The 19387-nt window shown below is 46.3% G+C and overlaps 2 protein-coding genes across 10 annotated transcripts in view; one reads left to right on the top strand and one right to left on the bottom strand.

Annotated features, from left to right (window-relative positions):
- RPL12 (ribosomal protein L12) overlaps positions 1-19387 on the top strand; it is a 534927-nt gene that overhangs the window by 357741 nt on the left and 157799 nt on the right. The window lies entirely within an intron of this gene.
- RALGPS1 (Ral GEF with PH domain and SH3 binding motif 1) overlaps positions 1-19387 on the bottom strand; it is a 271670-nt gene that overhangs the window by 165977 nt on the left and 86306 nt on the right. For all 8 annotated transcript variants that reach the window (XM_049637854.1, XM_049637835.1, XM_049637824.1 and 5 more), the window contains 2 exons: positions 9861-9944; positions 68-157 (listed from right to left, as the gene is read on the bottom strand). In XM_049637854.1, the coding sequence (XP_049493811.1) occupies positions 68-157; positions 9861-9944 (174 nt within the window). The remainder of the gene's footprint in view (positions 1-67; positions 158-9860; positions 9945-19387) is intronic.

Below are 19387 nucleotides of genomic sequence, written 5' to 3'. Positions count from 1 at the left end.
AGGAAGGAAGGAAGGAAGGAAGGAAGGAAGGAAGGAAGGAAGGAAGGAAAATAATAAAACATCTTACCTTGGCTATTTTCACAAAATGGCTCAGGATTTCTGCCCTTATTTTTAAAGTCTGTGCTGTTAGAATTTCTCGTACAACCCAAAAACTGACCTGTAAAGTCAAATACAGCGGTTAAATGCCGGACCACCCACGTTGCCCTCGCCCACCACAAACGGGGATTTCCCAGAGGTCGGGAAACTGGAAGAGCACAGCCTTCCAGCCTGGGGGTGCATGTGGTTGAGGGTCCCTTTACGTACAACATCTAGCCTACAAATGGCTCCCTCCTTCAGCACCTCCTCTCCAACATGCACAGCGGTGCTGAGAGAGACAAGTACTTTCCTCATCGTCCAGGGGAGTTACTGGGCCTCCGTGACATAGTAATCTCTCTGAAGTCGCTGCAGGGAATTCTGAGATGCACCAGACAGATTTCTGCTCAGAAGGACCCCAGTTGTGGGAAGACCACGGATGGATGGTTGGATGGATGGAAGGACCAGTGGCCAGACTAAGGGATATGTACATGGGCAGTACCACCCATGAGATCTATATCCCCAGGCAGACCCAAGACGAGAAGGATTCACCAGTATTTGCACAACTGTAAGAAATTTAATTTTCTAGGAGAGGGTTCGCCCAGTAAGTTAAATGATACAAAAGCATCTTTCAAAGTTCCATAAAGCAATGCAGGTGAAGAGACAGGTTTTTCTGAAGACTACACATGCCAGAAGGACACAATGGCACTTTGGGCTCAGAACACTGTTTATGCCTGACCTCTCACAGAAATCAACATCCCCAAGCCCCTTGAATCTTTCTGGGAACAAGCACATTCTCTACCAGGGTATCGTTGACTCACGTGACACCTCAGGGCAACACAAAAGGGGCTTCGTGCCAAGAACCTCTAGGAAGTGTCCCACTACTGTAACAACAGTGCTGTGTGACACATAGACACCCAAGGGTGGATTGACAGCATGACTAAGAGAAAGAGAGAGAGAGAGAGCTGAGCAGGGTACGGGGTTGGTTGTGTGGAGTTGAAAGGAACGTAAGGCATGTAAAACCTCTAAATTTTACAAAGAAAAACGGGGATATTCCAGACTTAACAAGGCACATTTACTGCTGCAACCAAATTTACTCTCTTCCCTGAAATAGTCACTTTTCAATGCGAAAACAAGAGAAGAGTAACCAAGAATAAAAAATTTGCTTTTTATGTTAAGCAGGAATATTATAGAAAAGTTTTTTTTCTGCGTAATTATCTGTGGTCGCCTCCAGGACATGCCTGGTTTTCCATAGAATCATTTTTTCCAAGGAATTGCCTAAAATTAAGTTCAGACTCCAAAGTTTTACTAGCCAGTTATGGAAGAAAGACTTTCTGAACACCAAGTGACATGCCCATAAACCTTATATTTTAATACACGCACATTTTTATGCCACATAGCCTCAAGTGTGATAGTTTATATGTATAATTTAATAGATTCCTGCATGCCCCAAAATCACACAGATTTAAGGCATAATTATGGAACATGGCAGAGTTGACTCTGATCTGCAGCACACGGTAAGCAGAAGCAACTCTGAGTCAATTCAATTCGACAGATTTTCATGAAGCCTGTACTGTGTGCAGACTTGACACTGTGAGTCCAGACCCTATCAGTCCTTGCCTGGTATGGAAGGGACCAAAGGAAGAGGCAGGACCCTCCCCAAATCACCTGGCGATCATGGACACGGAAGAAGTTCAACCTAAGTGGACTAGGACATGGGGGAGGTAATGATAGGGGAAGGCTTGCTGGAAGAGGCAGGGCTTGAAAGATGGGTAGACTTCAAACACGTGGAGACGGGATTAAGGTACAGCTGTATACACCATGACCAGGGAGAGCTGAGCGGACCGACTTGTCTGGTGTTGTGGGTGCTCTGTGGGGTCAAGGTAGATGGGGGAAATTAACGCTGGAAAGGGCATCGAAGGCCAGAATGTGGGGGTCTGCAGCAACAAGATGACAAGAAGGACCTTAGGTGCTATTCTACATGGGGAGACTTCCATAGGTTTCCAAGCCAAGAAGGAAGAGAGTCTTCTGTAGGGGCAGGGACACCCATCAGGAACCTGATGCAATGGTCTAAGTGACAGGCAGGAGGCTTCCGCTAGGCCCATGTTGAAGGAGATGGGAGAGAAGGGGCAGGTAGGAAAGACATTACAAAAGTAGAATCAAGAAAGTTTCAAACATTTTTTATTCTCTTCTCTACCTACAAAATTGAAGAGAAGTTTAAGGCAGAAAACAAAGGACACAGAGATAGGCACAAAAGGCAGAAATCATTCGCGACCTCATTCTCATACACAGACCATGATGACGGACATCGTGGTTTGTGTCCTTCTTCTCTCTTTTCCATACGTCTGTCTTTTTCAGTTAAATTGGTATATATTATTCCACCTGAATAATATTCCACCTTAGGGGAAATATCATCATTAAGTCACCTCCTCTTGTTGGGTAGGCTACTTCTAATTATTTTGTTGTACTGAACAATGCTGTGGTAAGCATATTTACACATAAATCTTTATACATTTTTAATTATGGTCTTAGGGTAAATTCTAGTAAGGTGGAGTGAATAAAAGTATGTGTACCTTTTTTCAAAAGCACATATAAAAACTTGGCCTCCCAAAGGTCTATTTGCTTATCCATCAACAAGTTTGAGCTGATCCACAGCCCCCTGCACAAAGAGGTTATTGCAATTTTTTTTTTTTTTACTAACCGAACAGGCAAAATAATATCTCATTGTTTCTATTTTGCATTTCTTCCATTACTATTCAATTAACATATCTTTTGTACTTTTTTTTTTCAGTTTTTTGTTACAAATATTTATGGGCCATTTGTACTATCTGCCCTGTGAATTACCTGCTCGGATCCTTACCCATCTTTCTACTGGGACAGCTGTCCTCTTACTACTGATTTAGTAAAGTTCTTTGTGTATTAAGGAAAATACATTAACCCCTTGTGGGCCATGTATTGTGCCAAGAACGTAGAGAAACTGGTACTATTTTACACTGTTTTGGGGAGTATAAATTTATAGGACCATTTTGAAGAGCAACTTAAATATAACTTGAAAGATGTTAAACTTCCATTCTCCCTAGAATTTTTGTTTTATGAAAACACAGAAATTTAGAGGAACTAATGTAAAAGGATTCACCCAAGTACTGTTCATAAAGAAAAAGAACAGAAAAGAAATGGCCATTAATAGGAAACTTTTACGTAAATAATAGTATCACCTCAGACTCTGGAAAGAAGTCACTATAGAAGGAAGTGAGCTATTGGAATTATTCTGCATAGGAAATTTGTCTATTCTTCCCCTTTTATTTATGCAATCACTTATTTGTATCAGAAAAGACTCATGGATACCTACTTTACACTTGGGGTGATAACCCAATACTATGTTACTTATTTTCTTGCTCAAATTATTCCAGCTTTGGTCATTGAAAGCTCTTTCAGTTGGCTCCTATGTTCAACCTACCCAGCATTGTTTTAGTTGGTTGGCTGGTTGGTTGGTTTGAGCACTTCCTTATTTTCTGGAACTACATGATGCTATAGGCTCATCGAGATGCTATTGCCCCAGGATTAAACCAGCCATTTCTCCAAGGAGCCTTGGTTCCTTTTGTTAGAGAATGGTATGAGGAAACAAGATCTGGGTGCTGGGTGTACTTGTTGCTACTGGGCATCAATGTTTCTAGGTTCTCTCAGCTGGGAGAGCAAGCGAACATATGCATACGTGTGTGTGTGCGTGTGTGCGTGAATACTAACATGTACATATACACATCTATAAATATTTCTATATGCAACCATCTGTATCTATATTAAAATAAATGAGTTTATATTGATGTCTCCCCCTTGCTCATCTGTAACTTTCCACTCCCAACAGTGAAAAACCTGGGTCCTACCATCTGCCATCCATTTCCTTAATCGTTCAATTCCAGTATTCATGTAAAAGAGCTTCCGAATTGTTACCCAATGCACTCGGGGAGCAGCTATATTAACTAGAGTATAGAGCTTATATACAGTTCCTTTCGTCTTCAGTGTTACAGGCTCCCCTCATTTCCAAAGTTACTTAATTCAGCACCTTTCACCTCACCCTCCTCAGTGATGTTGTTTCATACGTTTATAATATGGTTAGATTTTATGTTACGTATTCCATTCTAGATTTTGTTAATTTCCACAATAAATTTTTCAAATTTGCATACACTAAAGTTTACTCTTGGTGATGGAAAGTTCTAGGAGTTTCCACAAACGCATAGTGTCGTGTGTCCAAATGACACTATGTATCATACAGCATCACACAGAATAGTTTCACTACCCTAAAAAATCCTCTGTGCTTCACCTACTCAGTGCTCTCCCCGTCTCAAACCTCTGGCAACCCACTGATCAATCTGTTTATCATCCTTAGTTTTACCTTTTTGAAAAACGTTTTACATTTCCCAGAATGTTTTTAAAAAGCTGGGAGCGGGGAGGTGGAAGTAATCATACATATGTCAGACTGGTTTCTTTCACTTAGTAATATGCATTTAAGATTCATCCATGTCTTTATATGGCTTGAGGGCTGATTCCTTTATTTATTTTTTTGGTGAATACTCTTCCATTGTATGGATTTACCAGTTTGTCTATCCATTCACCTATTGAAGGATATCTTAGTTCTTTTCAGTTATTGACAATGATGAATAAAGCTGCTATAAAGATATTTGTGTGTATGTGTATACAGCAGATTTCAAAGAAGCTGGATAATTATCTAGGAGTGTAATTGCTGGACGTACCGTTTTGCATTTCCACCAGCAATGAATGAGAGTTTGTACTGCTCCAGATACTTGCCAGCAACTGGTATTGTCACTGTTTTATTCTAGCTCTTCTAAAAGGTGCATAGTGTTGTTGCATTGCCCCAGTGACAAATGACGTTGAGCATCTTTTTATATGTTTGTTTGCTATCTGTACTTCTTTGGTGAGGTGTCCAGATCTTCTGCCCATTTCTTAATTGGGTTGTTTTCTTAATGTTGAGTTTTAAGAGTATATTTTGGATACAATTCTTTTACCAGATATGTGTTTTCTGAGTATTTCCCCAGGCTGTGCTTTGTTTTTTAATTATCTTACCAGTGTCTTTTGCAGAGCAGAAATTTCTAATTTTAATGAAGCCCAACTTAATCAGTTTTTTCTTTCATGGATTGTACTTTTGGTGTTACATTTAATAACTCATCACCAAAGGTCATATAGATTTTCTTCTATGTTTTCTCCTAAAAGTTTTATAGTTTTATCTTTCACATTTAGGTTTATGCTCCATTTTGAGTTTTTTGGTTTTTGTTTTTGTTTTTTGTTTTTTTTAGAGAGAGAGAGTGTGTGAGCAGGGAAGAGGGGCAGAGGCAGGGAGAGGGAGGGAGAGAGGGGGGCGAGAGAGAGAGAGAGAGAGAGAGAGAATATGAATTTTCAGCAGGCTCCATGCTCAGCGTGAAGCCTGACATGGGACTCAATTTCACAACTGTGAGATCATGACCTGAGCTGAAATCAAGAATCAGACCCTCAACTGACTGAGCCACCCAGGCACCCTATTTTGAGTTAATTTTTATGAAAGATCTATACAGTCTGTGTCTAGGTCCGTTATTTTACATACATTAAAAAAATGTTCCAATTGTTCCAATACCATTTTGTTGAAGAGATTACCCTTCTTCCATTGAGGGCTCATGCATCTGTCAAAGATCAGACGACTATATGTCTGTTCTGTTCCATTACTAGGTGTCTTTTCTTTTGTCAGGACCATGCTGTCTTGATTACTGTAGCTTTACAGTTAGTCCTGAAATCAGGTAGAGCGAGGCCTCCAACTTTGCTCTTTTTCAGCATTGCGCTGGTTATTCTGTCTTTAGTCTTCCCATATATATTTTAGAATCAGTTTTTTCGACCTACAAAATAGCTTGATAGGATTTTGATTGGGATTTGCTTCACTCTATAGATCAAGTTGGGAGTCTTCCAGACCATGAAGACGGAATATTTATCTATTCCAATATACTGTGATTTCTTTCATCAGCGTTTTGCAGCTTTCCACATACAAAACGTTTATGTGCTTTGTTAGATTTATACCTAAGCATTGTGTGTGTGTGTGTGTGTGTGTGTGTGTGTGTGTGTATGTGTGTGTGTGTATTGTAAGTGGCGTGGGGGTTTTCTATTTCAAATTCTAATTCTTTACTGCTTATATATAGGACAGCTTTTGTATATTGATCTTGTGTTCTGCAGCCTTGCTATATTCACTTACTAGTTACAGTAAATTTTTTTACAGATTTCTTTGAGAATTTCTATATACACAATCATGTCATATGTGAGTAAAGTCAGTTTCATTTCTTCCTTTTCAATCTGTATATCGTCGTATCTTTTTTTTTCTTATTGCACTACTGAATGGAAGTATTGAAAGAGCACATCTTAGCCAATCTTAGGGGGAAATCATCCAATGTTTTACTATTAAGTATGATGTTGGCTGCAGGGTTTTTGTAAGCGTCCTTTATCAAGGTGAGGAAGTTCCCCTCTATTCCTAATTGGCTGACATCTTAGTTTCTTGAGGAACTATCACTTCTCCATTCTTGGCTCATGTGGCCTAGGCCCCCTGCCCCTAGCTCCATGGGCAGGCTTATTTCTAAGACCTGGCCAACCAGAGCCTCATGTCTTCATGGTCAGAGTGACTGATCAGGATGAACAGGATGGGACACAAGCCAAAGCAGCTAAACATCAGATGACAGAGCTACTGAAAAGGAGGCAAGATTTTTCTGCCGGGGGTTGCCCTCACAACAGGATGTGAGCCAGGATCTGTTGGCAGCCATCTTGCAGCCACAGAGGAGGAAGCTGCCAGAGAAGGGACCCAGCTTCCTGGAACCAGGAACCTTTGGCCCTGCCCAATAAGGATCCTGAGACCCAGAGAGAGGAAGTGACTTGCCCGAGGCCTGAAACAGGTTAGCAGTAGAATCTAGACCAGAACCAAGTTCTCCCAATTCCCTCCTCATCTTTCCCTAATTCTTCAGCATCTTCAGGACACAATTCCAACTCTGCTGCCAGCAACCAGTCCCAGGCCTCACTGTCCTTCAGTTCAGAGCTCCCACTACTCTACACCCTTTTTACAGCTAATGCTAATTGTTTACTATGTGTCAAGTACGGGGCCAAACCCTTTACATCCACAATTCTCATTTAATCTTCAAAACCACTTGAAATGATTCTTCCCACTTTATAAATAAGGAAGGTGAAAGGTCAAAAGACAACCCAAGATGGGAAAGCAAGTAGGTTGTAGGGCTAGGATGCAAACCCGTAGGGGTTTGATTCTCTGTGACCACAGCTTCTTAGGCTGTTGCTCACAGACCCCTAAAGTGTTCGTGCACACATTTTGAGGGGGCAAGCACTGAACTCACTAAAATTAAATGCAAATTTATACAACTCTGCATTTATCTGGAAACGGGTTCACATATGCATATATATTTTTCAAATTCTCAAAAGAACACATGATTCAAAAAAGGTGGAGCACTTCTGTGGTCTGTGGTGAACTCCTTGGGGCCGAGATAGGAGCCTGGCCCAGAGCAGACAGCTCAGTGAACTCAGCTGGGTGCTGCCATCCCTCCATGAGCTCTAGGAACAAATTCCAAGGGACTCAGGTCCCACAGAGAAAGCAGGCAAGCCCACAGGGTCTGGCCACTGGGTTTCTGGTTTGGCCACAAGAAGCCTCATATCTGCGGGCAACCTCCTTCCAATCAGCTGATCTTCCTGTTCTCTCTTACTTTCCCCGAAAACATTTGGACGCTTACTACATGCCAGACACCGTGCTGAGAGCTCTTTGTGTGCCATTTCATTTAATCTCCACAGCAACTGTGCAAGGTGAGTCATACTGTTATTCTCATTTACAGATAAGGAAACTGAGGCTCACAAAGGCAACTGACCTGCTTTCCTTTATCTGGAGTCTGATGGGGAGCCTTGTTCTCACATATAAAAGTCTGCCAGGAAGGGATGCCAATCGGTTCATCTCAGAGAAAGCAGCCCCAGTGGCTGACCGGGCCTGGCTGTTGGCCAGTTTTGAAGCCAAATGGTCGTGTCCAGGAGCTGCTCGCTCTGAGTAGCTGACAGGCTGGCAGCAAGACCATTTCTCAGAGCGTCCTGTTTGGGAAAACGCGACTTCGCTTCTGGCTCGCTTCACCCGCTTGGTCTGATCTGGACACGATGCAACTGTTCGCGGAACGAGCCACACCACCCTCTGCCAGGCTGACCTGGCCTCCGCGTGCAAAGCAGATTACATCAGAGCCCCCAGCGGCCCTCCTCCGGGAGCACTGTGGCTGGCCAGAGGTGGGACTGAGCTGGCTTCCAGTCAAATAGTTTTGTGAAGGAAACTATGAATCCTCTGACAGTGTGTGCACATCTGTTTTATTTTTTAAAGCCTAAGCTCAGTTGAAAAGGAAAAGATTTTGAAAAGAAAGAGCAAAAAAACAAAAGCCTTCAGAACTTCTCTGTTCAAAACAAACAGTGCATACAGCCCCACTGCAGATGCCTAGGTCCTTCTTAGTTCTTAGTATAACAACAATAATGCAAACTTCAGGCTTGATCTCCAGACGAAAAGCTGGTGCCTCTCGGAGGCTCTCCCCGTCCTCCGGTGGTAGCCGAGGCTGGGGAAGCCTGGGGAGGGCTGGGCAGCGGTGATGCACAGGGCCCAGCATTTCTGAGTGGGAAGGCCCAAAGGAAACCCAGGCCCATCACCCCGAGGTCCAGTCACGCACACTATGCAATTTCTAAACCACTGTCCTCATTTGAAACCAGAAAAACAAGAAGAAGGAAGAAAAACTGTCAACAGCACCATTTGGGGGTTTGGTCTGTCCAAGGGAGGTCTTAGAGGGTGCTTTCTCCCGGAGATCTCATTCTGGTAGATCTGGCTGAGAAGCCAGAAGCCCACTGCCCTCAGCCGGTCCAAGTCTTCATCGTCGTTCCCTTCAGTGGGGGTGCAGATCTTCATACTGGCGCAAAGGTGCTGGTTGGGCCAAGTCAGTTTGCAGTAGTATGTATGGGGCCGGTGACCAGGGCATCGGGCACTCAAAAGTTCCGAGCACCTCATTCATCCACTCCACATGTATGCACTGAGGGTCTATCATATGCCTGACATTAGGCCAGGTGGCGGGAGGTGTGCTGGTGAACAAGATGGATATGGCTCCTGCCTTCGCGGAGCCCACAGACTGGCAAGGAAGACGGAGGCGAAGGAGCTGCACACAGTGAGGACAGATGAGCAAAGGGCCAGATGGCAAAAGCAGCACAGGGGCCAGTGAGAGAATGTCTGACAGCAAGACCTCGCACGGGCTAGGGGTTCACAGAAAGCTCCCCACAGAAGTGACGCTCAGGCTAAGATCAGACTGGGGGCTAAACAGAGAGGAAGAATTCTGAACTGAGAGGACAGCACATCTGGGGCCTGATGGGGCAGAGAGGGTGCATCAGGGAAGAGAAGGAGGCCAGGATGGCTGAAGCCCGCAGAGCAGGGAAAGGGACAAGAGAGGAGACTGGAGGGGTGGACAGAAACCAGACCCACCGTGCAGGACCCTGCAGGGAAATTAAGGTGCTTGAGCCTTAGCTTAGGTGGAACTGGAAGCCAGTGAAGCAATTTAAACCCAGGAAAAGATGTATTTGGTTCCACCTGCTGTGAAGAAGGACCGTGCAGGCAAAAGGATTGATGGGCGGGATGGTTCGGGAAGAGGGGTTTGGACCTGGGGCCAGGTGCCTGGGATTGAACCCTGGCAGGGCTCCCAGCCCAAGGGGACAACAGATCGCTATCCGGCCACGCACAGGCAAGGGGTACTGCTTACCTGGTTAAACCTCCGGGTAAAGGCCACAACGTTGGGGGCGAGACTATGTTTCTCCTTCTTACTCCATCCACAGCTGGCTAGTTCCTAGGAAGCACAGAGTCAATTTCAACAGCGATTCTAACACACAAGGGACATCTAATTGGAATGTGGACACAAAGGTGGGGAAGGGCCAAAGCCCTGGCCATCCATATCTTCACCAGGGTGGGTCAATCTTCTCCCCGTCCTCTGGAGAGGAGGGCTGGGTCTGTAGATGGAGGTGTACCCCGGGACCCCCAGGAGTGAGGATGGAAAGTAGGACACTTTGGCCCATAACCCTGGCCACATTTCCCAGGACTTCTGTGCCAAAATATTCTTAACCACAAACTGCCTCCTCTGCCAGTTCCCCTGGGACCAGAAGTCCCTTCTGAAGGTAAACTGTCTGCGAGAGGGCATAATGTGTTAGCTAGAAAGACCCATCCTCCCAGGTGAACTTAAAAATTTTAAAGTGAAATATGGATAAACGATTTCAGAGTTCATTGGCCATGTGATACCCTCCACTCCTGGCATGAGGGAACCTCCTTGCCCCCGCCCACTGGAATCAGAGAAGATTCTGGGACCACCTCACACCCTTTCCTGAAGTCAGCCCCTCCCCTATCTCGTACAACCAACAGGGGGATAGAAGGAGAGGTTGCCTTTAACATCTTCTTCAAGGGCCTCGTCTCTTTTCCAACAGGTTTAATGTTATAATTTGAATAATCAACTTATCTAAATTTTACCCATCTGTGAAGCTGGTTCCTACCCAAGGGAGTTAACAGGAACACTGTAATAGGATGACTTGGGTGCATAAGAGGACCAGAGAAAACCCATTATCCAAGGGCCAGCGTTCTCAGCTTGTGGCTTGGGAGCGCTGGCGAAGAACAGAATAAAGGAGGCAGACGAAAGTTCTCTATCCCTAAGTTACAAGACCTTCTTTAAATTCGTATCAGGCCTTGCTATTATTAACAACATTTTTTTTTTTTGCCACACATCTGGAACTTTAATAAGATCTTTAGGGAGAGCCAGCTGCCTGGCAGCGGGAATAGGGGTCTACTAGGAAGTCAGGGAGGGCAGTGGGAATGGCCAGAGACAAAACCTGTTGGCCGAGCAGCTCTGTCTGAAGTGCTGTGCCCTTCAAATGCATCTCGGGACCCAACTCTATGCCACAGGTGCTGTGTGAAGCCTGGCTGGAGGCAGTGGACAGCTCGGGATATAAGATCAATGGCCTGGACTTGAAAGCACTCAGGCACCAAGCGGGGGCTATGCACTCTGCTCCTCTCCCGGCTGTCTCACTTCTGTAAATGCGCCATTCTCCTCCTGGTCACCCACACGGGAAAACACGACCATCTTTGACCTTGCCAGTCCTTTACACCCTCACAATGCAGACCCCAAAGAATAGTAATGACAAGGACGTTAACGAACGCCACCCATTTATCAAGAGTCCCCCGCACGTCAGGGGCTGGCCAAGGCACTTCACCTGTTACCTCATGTAATTCACACCACATCCATTTAGCAAAGAGGAAGGGGCTCAGGATCCATCCTCTTGAATGAATACCTTGACTCATTTCTTTTCACGAGCAGATATGAACCTCTTTGAGATGTAGCATTCACCTCTGTTTACCATGATTCTCCTTGTTCTAAAAATATGTATTCAACCTGCCTCAGTTACATTGACTTCTCCTCCCCTTCAGAACAGATACTTTAATTATTTTGCAAATGTATATCATTGCCCTTTCAAAGTTTAATTGTGAGAACAAGAACCTCCCTCCTCTGTGGATCCCAGAACCAGTCCTGGAAAGCAATGGATTATAATCAGATATAAAAGAGGTGTTTCAAGGACTGAGGCATGGTTGTCGCCCAATTTCTCGTTAATAGTCACCCCTTCGTTTTTTCCTGAATTCTTTAATAAACAGCAAAAGCTTTACACATATACATGTGTATGTATGCACGCACAAGTATGTGTTTATGTGCACACATTAAATTAAGAGTCTGTAATCTTATTTAGAATTAGACAGACCCAGTCATATCCTGGCCTCCACACACCAGCTGCATGATCTCAGAAGACAACCTTCTCAGAAGCTCAGTTTTCACATATTAAAATGGGTATCATATTGTATTTATCTGTGAAGCTCATTAAATAACGACTAAGTGAGATCCAGACATGCAGGGCACGGAGCACATAACAAGTAGCTGGTGAACGTTATCTACCTTCCCCTTCCCAGGGTCGCATTGCTGTCAGACTCAGCGCAAGCTCCAAACACCCTCCACTTCCTCCCACACCGTGCTCCTGTTGCAATCTCAAATTATTAACAAAATCTATGGCGATTTCTCTCTCGCTTTGCTGATGTCATGCAGGCAGGAACCAAAGCAAGTACTTAATAAATCTGCCCTAAATTTATTTGATTGGAACATTTCTAAGACCCTGGTTCAAAAACTATACTTCTCAGGGTTTTGACAATTCCCTAAAGAACCTTTCACGCTGAGAGACGCGTAACATTTAAAATGAAAACCTCAACAGAGTGAAACATTGTGTTTGAGGGGTTCCTTGATGACATGGAAGGAGCAAAGGACTTAAGAACCAAAAGACCTTGCCCTGAATCCCGCCCGGCCACTTACTTCCGAGGCGACCTCAGGCAAGTTAACCTCTGTCGGCACTGTTTTCATCGCTGATGAAACAGGGACACCGAAATTAACTCCACAGAATTGTGGCAGAGACTGAAAGAAGTAACGCCTGGCAAAGGAGGTTACATGCAGGGCACAGGTCTGGCTCACAGCGGATGCCAAGCCTCATCTGTTGAATGAATGGAGTATGAGTGTTCCTCGGGGTTGAAATCTCCCAAATTCAGGGCAGAAAGATTTATCAGGACGTCAAAAGAAATAAGACCGTTCTATCTGCACTAAAACAAGTCCTGCGCCCAACCTCCTTGGCACTGTTTCTTCTGTGTTTGGCCTTATAGGATTACAAGAGATTCCATCTGTGTGAAGTGGGTTTGGAAAATGTGAAGTAATAGAACAAAACTCTTCCAGTCACTAATGCCTAAAAAAGGTCTATGCTATGGAACTGATCTGAGTGTAATTAAGTTAAAATTGACCAGAGGAGACAGGGCTGGTTCTAGAAGGAGACAAGGGGTTGGGCTGAGGCTGGTGGCCTTGCATCCTGGGTGAGCCACCCGGCTGTCCCTGGGCCACCACACAGCCCCCTCCCAAGGGCACTGGGGCCCTGATCGCACCCTGTCTGTCCTTGGCTCTGAGTTCTCTGCTGAGGTCAACTGGATGTGAAAGGAGAGTATGAGCCTGTACAGTCCTTTGCCAGCTTCCTCCGGGGCCTCTCTTCTGTCATGTGGATGCTCCCTGGCTTCATCAGGGAGAAAACAGGAGCTATGAGAAGAAACCTTTCTGCCACCAAATGTGCAAATTCACTTGTGTCCTCTCCCTTCCTTGGCTTCAATGGAAGAGCAAACCTATCCTCTCGGGGACCCGCTCTCCTCCTGGGCACTGGACCCCGTCCCCTCCCCTGCTCAGCCTTGCCCTCCAGCCCTCTCTCTTCCCTGCACCCTCACCTCCTTCCTCTCCGCGAACAATAATAATAACAAGGAGAGTCCTGCTGAAAGACATCTTTTCCAGGCTGTCAGTGCCGCCTCCCTCCCCACCTCCTTCCCAGCCCCCTGCTCCACTGACCCTGCTCTGTCCCTTACTGGTGACAGCTTCCCAGCAGGGCAGCAGCCCCACCTGTTCCCGCTGCCTGTACCAGCCCTTCAGCACCATGCTCTCCGCTCTCTGTTCTCCGGCTGTCGTCTCACAACCCCTAGCCTCAGTCTTCTTTTCTGGCTGCTTTTTTCTTTTCTGGTACTTCCCACCCCCCCACCCCATATCCACCTAAATCTGTCTATGGTCTTCTTCTGTATTCTTCTCCGTCCACAGTCCTCCCTGGAAGACCACATCCACCTCCGTGGCTTGCCCCGCACATCTGTGCCCAGCCCGGTTTCTCTCCTGAGCTCCAGACCAGGATATGCAGCCACCTCTGGCCACACCTTCCCCAGTGTCCCACAGGGACCTCAACGTCAGCGTCAGTGGGCCTGGAACCAAAAAGGAGTCTGACCAGCTGCCTTAAATGAAAAACCTAGCAGCATGAGATTCATTTAGACACCCATTCTGACAGTCAAAGGAGAGTGTTTATTACAAAGAAACCGGGGAAACATCACTAACCAATATAGAAACAACTTTTACCTCACGCAATCGTTCCTACGTGACACCAAGAGTCACCACTGCATGCAGCTCTCCCTGTGAAGCCACTTGGGGCCACACTGCCAGGAAAGCCACCAGCTGCCAGCCTTGCGCGTAGGGGTCCGGGAGTCAGATGCCTGAGGTGGCCTGAGAAAGGCCCGACCCAGACCGTGTCCGGGGCCAGTGAGGTAAGGCTCTAGAACCTGGGGAGTGGGACAAGTCCTCCCCGGAGACCCTTGCAGGATCTAGGCCACAGAAGTCGGTGCCAACACATGGGCCTTCCACACACGTGCTTGATCCGGACTGCAATCTTTTCCAAATCACGCTCCTAAAACATGTCCACGTGGAACACGCACCGCGTGAAGGAAAGGTCACGAAGTCTGACTCCATGGGCTACCACCAGGCTGCCACTGGCCACAGGCACCGCATTACCAGTTTTGCTCAGTGGCGACCCTTCTCCGTCCTCCCCCCTCCTCCCATTCTACAGTCTAGAACGATCTTCAGAAGAACCTGTGGGACAATCACACTTAGTCAAACTAGTTCTAAAAACACCCCAGGGAGTAGACGACCCACTGAGGCAGTCGGGGGAGACAGTGCCAGTTTGGGGGCTGGGAGTGGGGTCTGACTAAGGGGTAAGGCATTTTAGGGCCTAGACTCCGGTGACATGGTTAAGAACAGGCAAATGACGGAGTGGCTGCTGTGTCCTTCGAGGACCTTCAGACCTTGTCACCCTCGCGGAAATCACAGTAGCAAAGGCGCATGGCATCCTCTTGTCCTGGTGTGGAAGTAGGGGTCCTGGGGCTGGAGGTAGGAATGAGAGATGCTCCATGGGGGCCTCCCACCTGGAACCCAGGAGCGGGGCTGGCTCTGGTCTTAGGAGTGAACGGGGAGGGCACGAGGGCTGAGAAAAGAGAGACCCTGGAGTACAGCAGTTAAGGACTCAGATGGACTGGGGCTGACTCACAACCAGCTGGCTGTGTGATCCTGGCCAAGCCATTGCCACCCCCAGGGCCCGACCCTGCTCATCTGAAAACTGGCAGGGACAGCACCTCCCTCACGCAGTAGTTATAAGAAGTAACATATAACTCGCTGGCTCAGTCAGAAGAGCATGTGACTCTTGATCTTGGGGTTGTGAGTTCGAGCCCCACATTGGGTGTAGAAATTACTAAATAAATAAATCGTTAAAAAAGAAGTAAATAAGGTGATATTTGTCAATTGCTTAGAATAATGTCTGATACGTTATAAGTACTTTCAATGGGTGTCTTAAATGAGGGAAAAGGCAGCACAGGGCAGGTGGGAGCAGGGGCAGATGATCCAGATCAGGAGAGACCCTGGAGTCTGATGGGGATAAGGTGCCCAGAAGAGCAGTCCCTGGGCAGCAGGACTCCAACTATGCCTGGGACAAGGACCAAGGCCCAGCCAGTAAGCTTTACTGACTACCGACTTTGTGCCAGGAAACGTGCTAACAACTGGCACGTGCTGAGGGTCTCATCTCACCCTCACAGGACCCTCAGAGTGGGCACGGCTGCCATCACCTTCCATTTCTAAGTGGAAAATGACACAATGAGCAGGTGACTGAATGTGCCCCGGCCACACATGCAGGCGATGAAGAGGGTGAGGCTGTCCTCACCAAAGCCAGGACAGAGCTGTGAGCCTCACGTGGGACTCCAGCAGGCTCCCAGCTGAGAGAAGGGGTGAATGATATGAAGGAACAGATCAAAGCAGGGGCTGGGCTGAGGACAGCAGCGGAGCCAATGTGGTTGGAGCAGAGCGGTGGGAGGAGAGGTGGTAAGAAAGGAAGCAGATGGGAGGCCAGGTCACAGCCCGGCCTGGAGGGCAAATAAGGACTGGATTTTATTTTATTGAGTGGGATGGGAAGGCAAGGGAGCGACTGAAGACGTAGGCTTCCAAAAGCCTCCCGCATGTGTTAGGCAGGTTTTATTGCCCTGATAACACGAGCAAGAGAGTGGCAGAGTGGATGTAAACCCATCAAGTGATCTTCAGCTGGACTGCAGTCTAGTTTGTACTATAATCGCATACATGGGGTGTAATGTTCTCACAGGAGGGCAGTTCACTTTAGTAATGTGAAATAAACACCCGCCAGGGGCTGTGTGCGGAGAAAGGGAGGAGGCAGGGCCCAGGGAGAAATGAACATGAGGGCCTCCAGAAGGCCTTGGAACCCTGGCCAGACAAACCACAAGAGGGGACAGAATCACTGGGGACAAATGGGTGCCTTCCTCGGCGTCAGGGTATGTGTCTGGGGGACAGAGGTCAAGGAATGAGTACAGTAATTCATCTTTCTCAGCTTTCAGTCATACTAATTTCTACAGAATAACAACTCACAGCCACCACCTCTTCATCAAATCCTCAAACTACCGTGCTTAGGACACATGTAGATTTAGGGTCATGAAGACGATGCAAATTTCCCAAACACTCCCTTTCCAGCCCTAGTCCTGTGCAGCTCTGCACAATTAGAAGCAGCTGTCAACGCGGCACAGCGGCCAAGTGCAGCCCTGTGAACGGTCTCCCGTCCATGTGACAGAGAAAGGGCCCCAGTGGACAGAACGGCCAGCAGCCCCCGGCAGCTCAGCTCGCCGGATTCCCAAGCCGAATATGAGGCCCACGGGGCCACCCGTTCCTTTTCTACTCTAACGCTGGGGACTGTGTTCAATTCCCTTTCTCCATATTCTTGGGAAATGCTTTTTCCAAGTAATAGCATTCAGATGTTCGCTTTTAGAAAACACTACACTTTGGGTTTTTTTGACTAGGGACCTAGTAAATGTTCATGACAGAAAACCTGAACAACACAGAAAGCCTGTAAAATAAAATGTAAGCCATGCATTAGCCTAAAACCCAGAGAAACCCACGTTTGGTTAATAATAATGGCAAGAGTAACAATAGCTAACATTTTACTGAGCACTTACTAAGTGCTCATCATTTCACAACTGTTTATCCCGTTGCTCAGTGAATTCTCACAACAACCCTAGGAGATAAGTACTGTCACTGCCCCATTCTGCAGATGAGGAAAGGGAAGCTTCGTTGGAAACGTCAAGCAGTTGGCTCAAATCCTTACACGGGGTCAGGGTGAGAGCCGAGACTCACACCCGGGTCTGCCAGTCTCAGAGGCCTGGACCCTTAGGCACAGGGCACCTCCATCTCCAGGGCGGTAGCCGCTCCCCACCCACGGGCACAGGGGCACACACACGTGCACACACGCTCGCTCGCCCCCTCGAAAACCGAGCTTATGCCGTACCCACGGTTCCACACCTGTTCTTGTCCACGCTACACACACCACCTCACATCACCCCAGCCCTCCTTTCACAGAGCTCCTGTGACCGCACCACACCCCCTAGAGATGATCTATCCTCCTGGTCCCCTCCAGGTTTCCCTCCGAGTTCTAGGAGGAAATTTTAGCTTACCCTTTCTCTCTGCTTTGGTTTTCCACAATATCTCATCTGCTGCTATTTCCACAGTGGTTTAAATTCAGTAATCACAGTTTTTGACACAATCAAATCCTTTTTTATTTTAAATGTTTTATTTATTTTTGAGACAGGAGGGAGGGGCAGAGAGAGACGGGGACAGAGAATCTCAAGCAGGCTCCGCGCTGGCAGCAAAGAACCCAACAGGGGGCTTGAACCCACGAACCACGAGATCATGACCTGGGCCGAAGGTGGACACTTAACCAACTGAGCTATTCAGGCACTCCACAATCGAATCCTTCCTAATCTTGACCTTCACATGCTGCAGAGGCACCGTGAACACTGCTGGAAACACAAAGTGAAATTTCTGGAAGTACCTGCTTCATGTGAAGACGCAGGCTCGGACCCGGTCTTCACACTGCCTTCCATTTTTTGGCCAACGAAAACTTCTCTGCATCTGGTGAGCGTGCTAAACACCACGTCGGAAACTGGAAAAGTTAACTCAGAGGTTCCAGGGCCACATAATTTTACCAGTGAGCCCTCACAGACTTTTAAAGAACACCTAATTCTTATGCTAAATAATTTATTCCAGAGCACAAAAAGTAACGGAAAAAAGCCCCAAACCCTGACACCTAACAAATACAGAACAAGGAGGAGAAGCATGACCCTGTACGACCTAGCAGATTTGTCTTAGAAACACAAGAATAAGCTAATGTTTCGAAGACTGTTAACATAACGGCACATCAATAAATCAGAGAAGAAAAATGTGATATGATCCTCTCAGACGCTGAAAAGTAATTAGCAAAATGCAACACTGATTTGCGATTTTAAAAAGAAAAAAATAAACCTCTTGGAAGCTTAGTAACACGTATCTCAAACCAACTGCCATCATCATACAAGGCAGAGAACAAAGACTGCCAGAATTTGAATTAGGATGAGAAAAAACGGGTGGTGCGTCGAAGTTCCTTGTCTGAACCACAGAACGTGGAAAATGCCTTGAGTGACTTTCTTAATTCTCCTCAGAATGGTGCGTTCATTACATCCGATAGACCTTCAGGCAGCAAGCTTGACTTTCTCGTGGCTCCCTGGCTGAGGAAGGCCTACCAGCTATCACCCAGCACTGGCCAAGAGAAATATAATGCAGGAAGGGAAGAAAAAATAATACACAAACAGGGAGTGGGACAAAACATAACAGACTCTTAAATACAGAGAACAAACTGAGGGTTGCTGGAGGGGTGGGCTAAGTGGGCAAGGGGCAATGAGGAGGACATTTGTTGGGATAAGCATTGGGTTTTATGTGTAGGGGGTGAATCCCTGGATTCTACTCCTGAAATCATTATTGCGCTATGTGCTAACTAACTTGGATGTAAATTAAAAGAAAGAAGGAAAGAAAAGAAAAGAAAAGAAGGAAGGAAGGAAGGAAGGAAGGAAGGAAGGAAGGAAGGAAGAGAAATATAATGCAATCCATGTATTTTAAATGTTCTAATAGCCATATTTAAAAAGCGGGGGGAAAGGGCCCCTGGGTGGCTTGGTCAGCTGAGCGTCCGACTTCGGCTTAGGTCATGATCTCACAGTTCATGGGTTCGAGCCCCATGTTGGGCTCTGTGCTGACAGCTCAGAGCCTGGAGCTACTTTGGATTCTGTGTCTCCCTCTCTCTCTGCCCCTCCCCTGCTTGCACTCTGTCTCTCAACAATAAATAATTTTAAAAAAATAAAAAGGGGAAAAAAACAGGTGAAATTAATTTAGTAATTTATTTTCCTTAATTCAATATATCCAAAATATTTATCTTTTTGACCTGCAATCAATATAAAATATAACAAACTACTGATGAGATCAGCATGCATTCTTTTTTTGGACTAAGTCTTTGA

This window comes from Panthera uncia, chromosome D4 (assembly GCF_023721935.1).
Source record: "Panthera uncia isolate 11264 chromosome D4, Puncia_PCG_1.0, whole genome shotgun sequence".
In the NCBI taxonomy this organism is placed as follows: Eukaryota; Metazoa; Chordata; class Mammalia; order Carnivora; family Felidae; genus Panthera; species Panthera uncia.
Note: the sequence above shows the minus strand (reverse complement) of the source record. Positions and strands in the feature narration are given on the sequence as shown.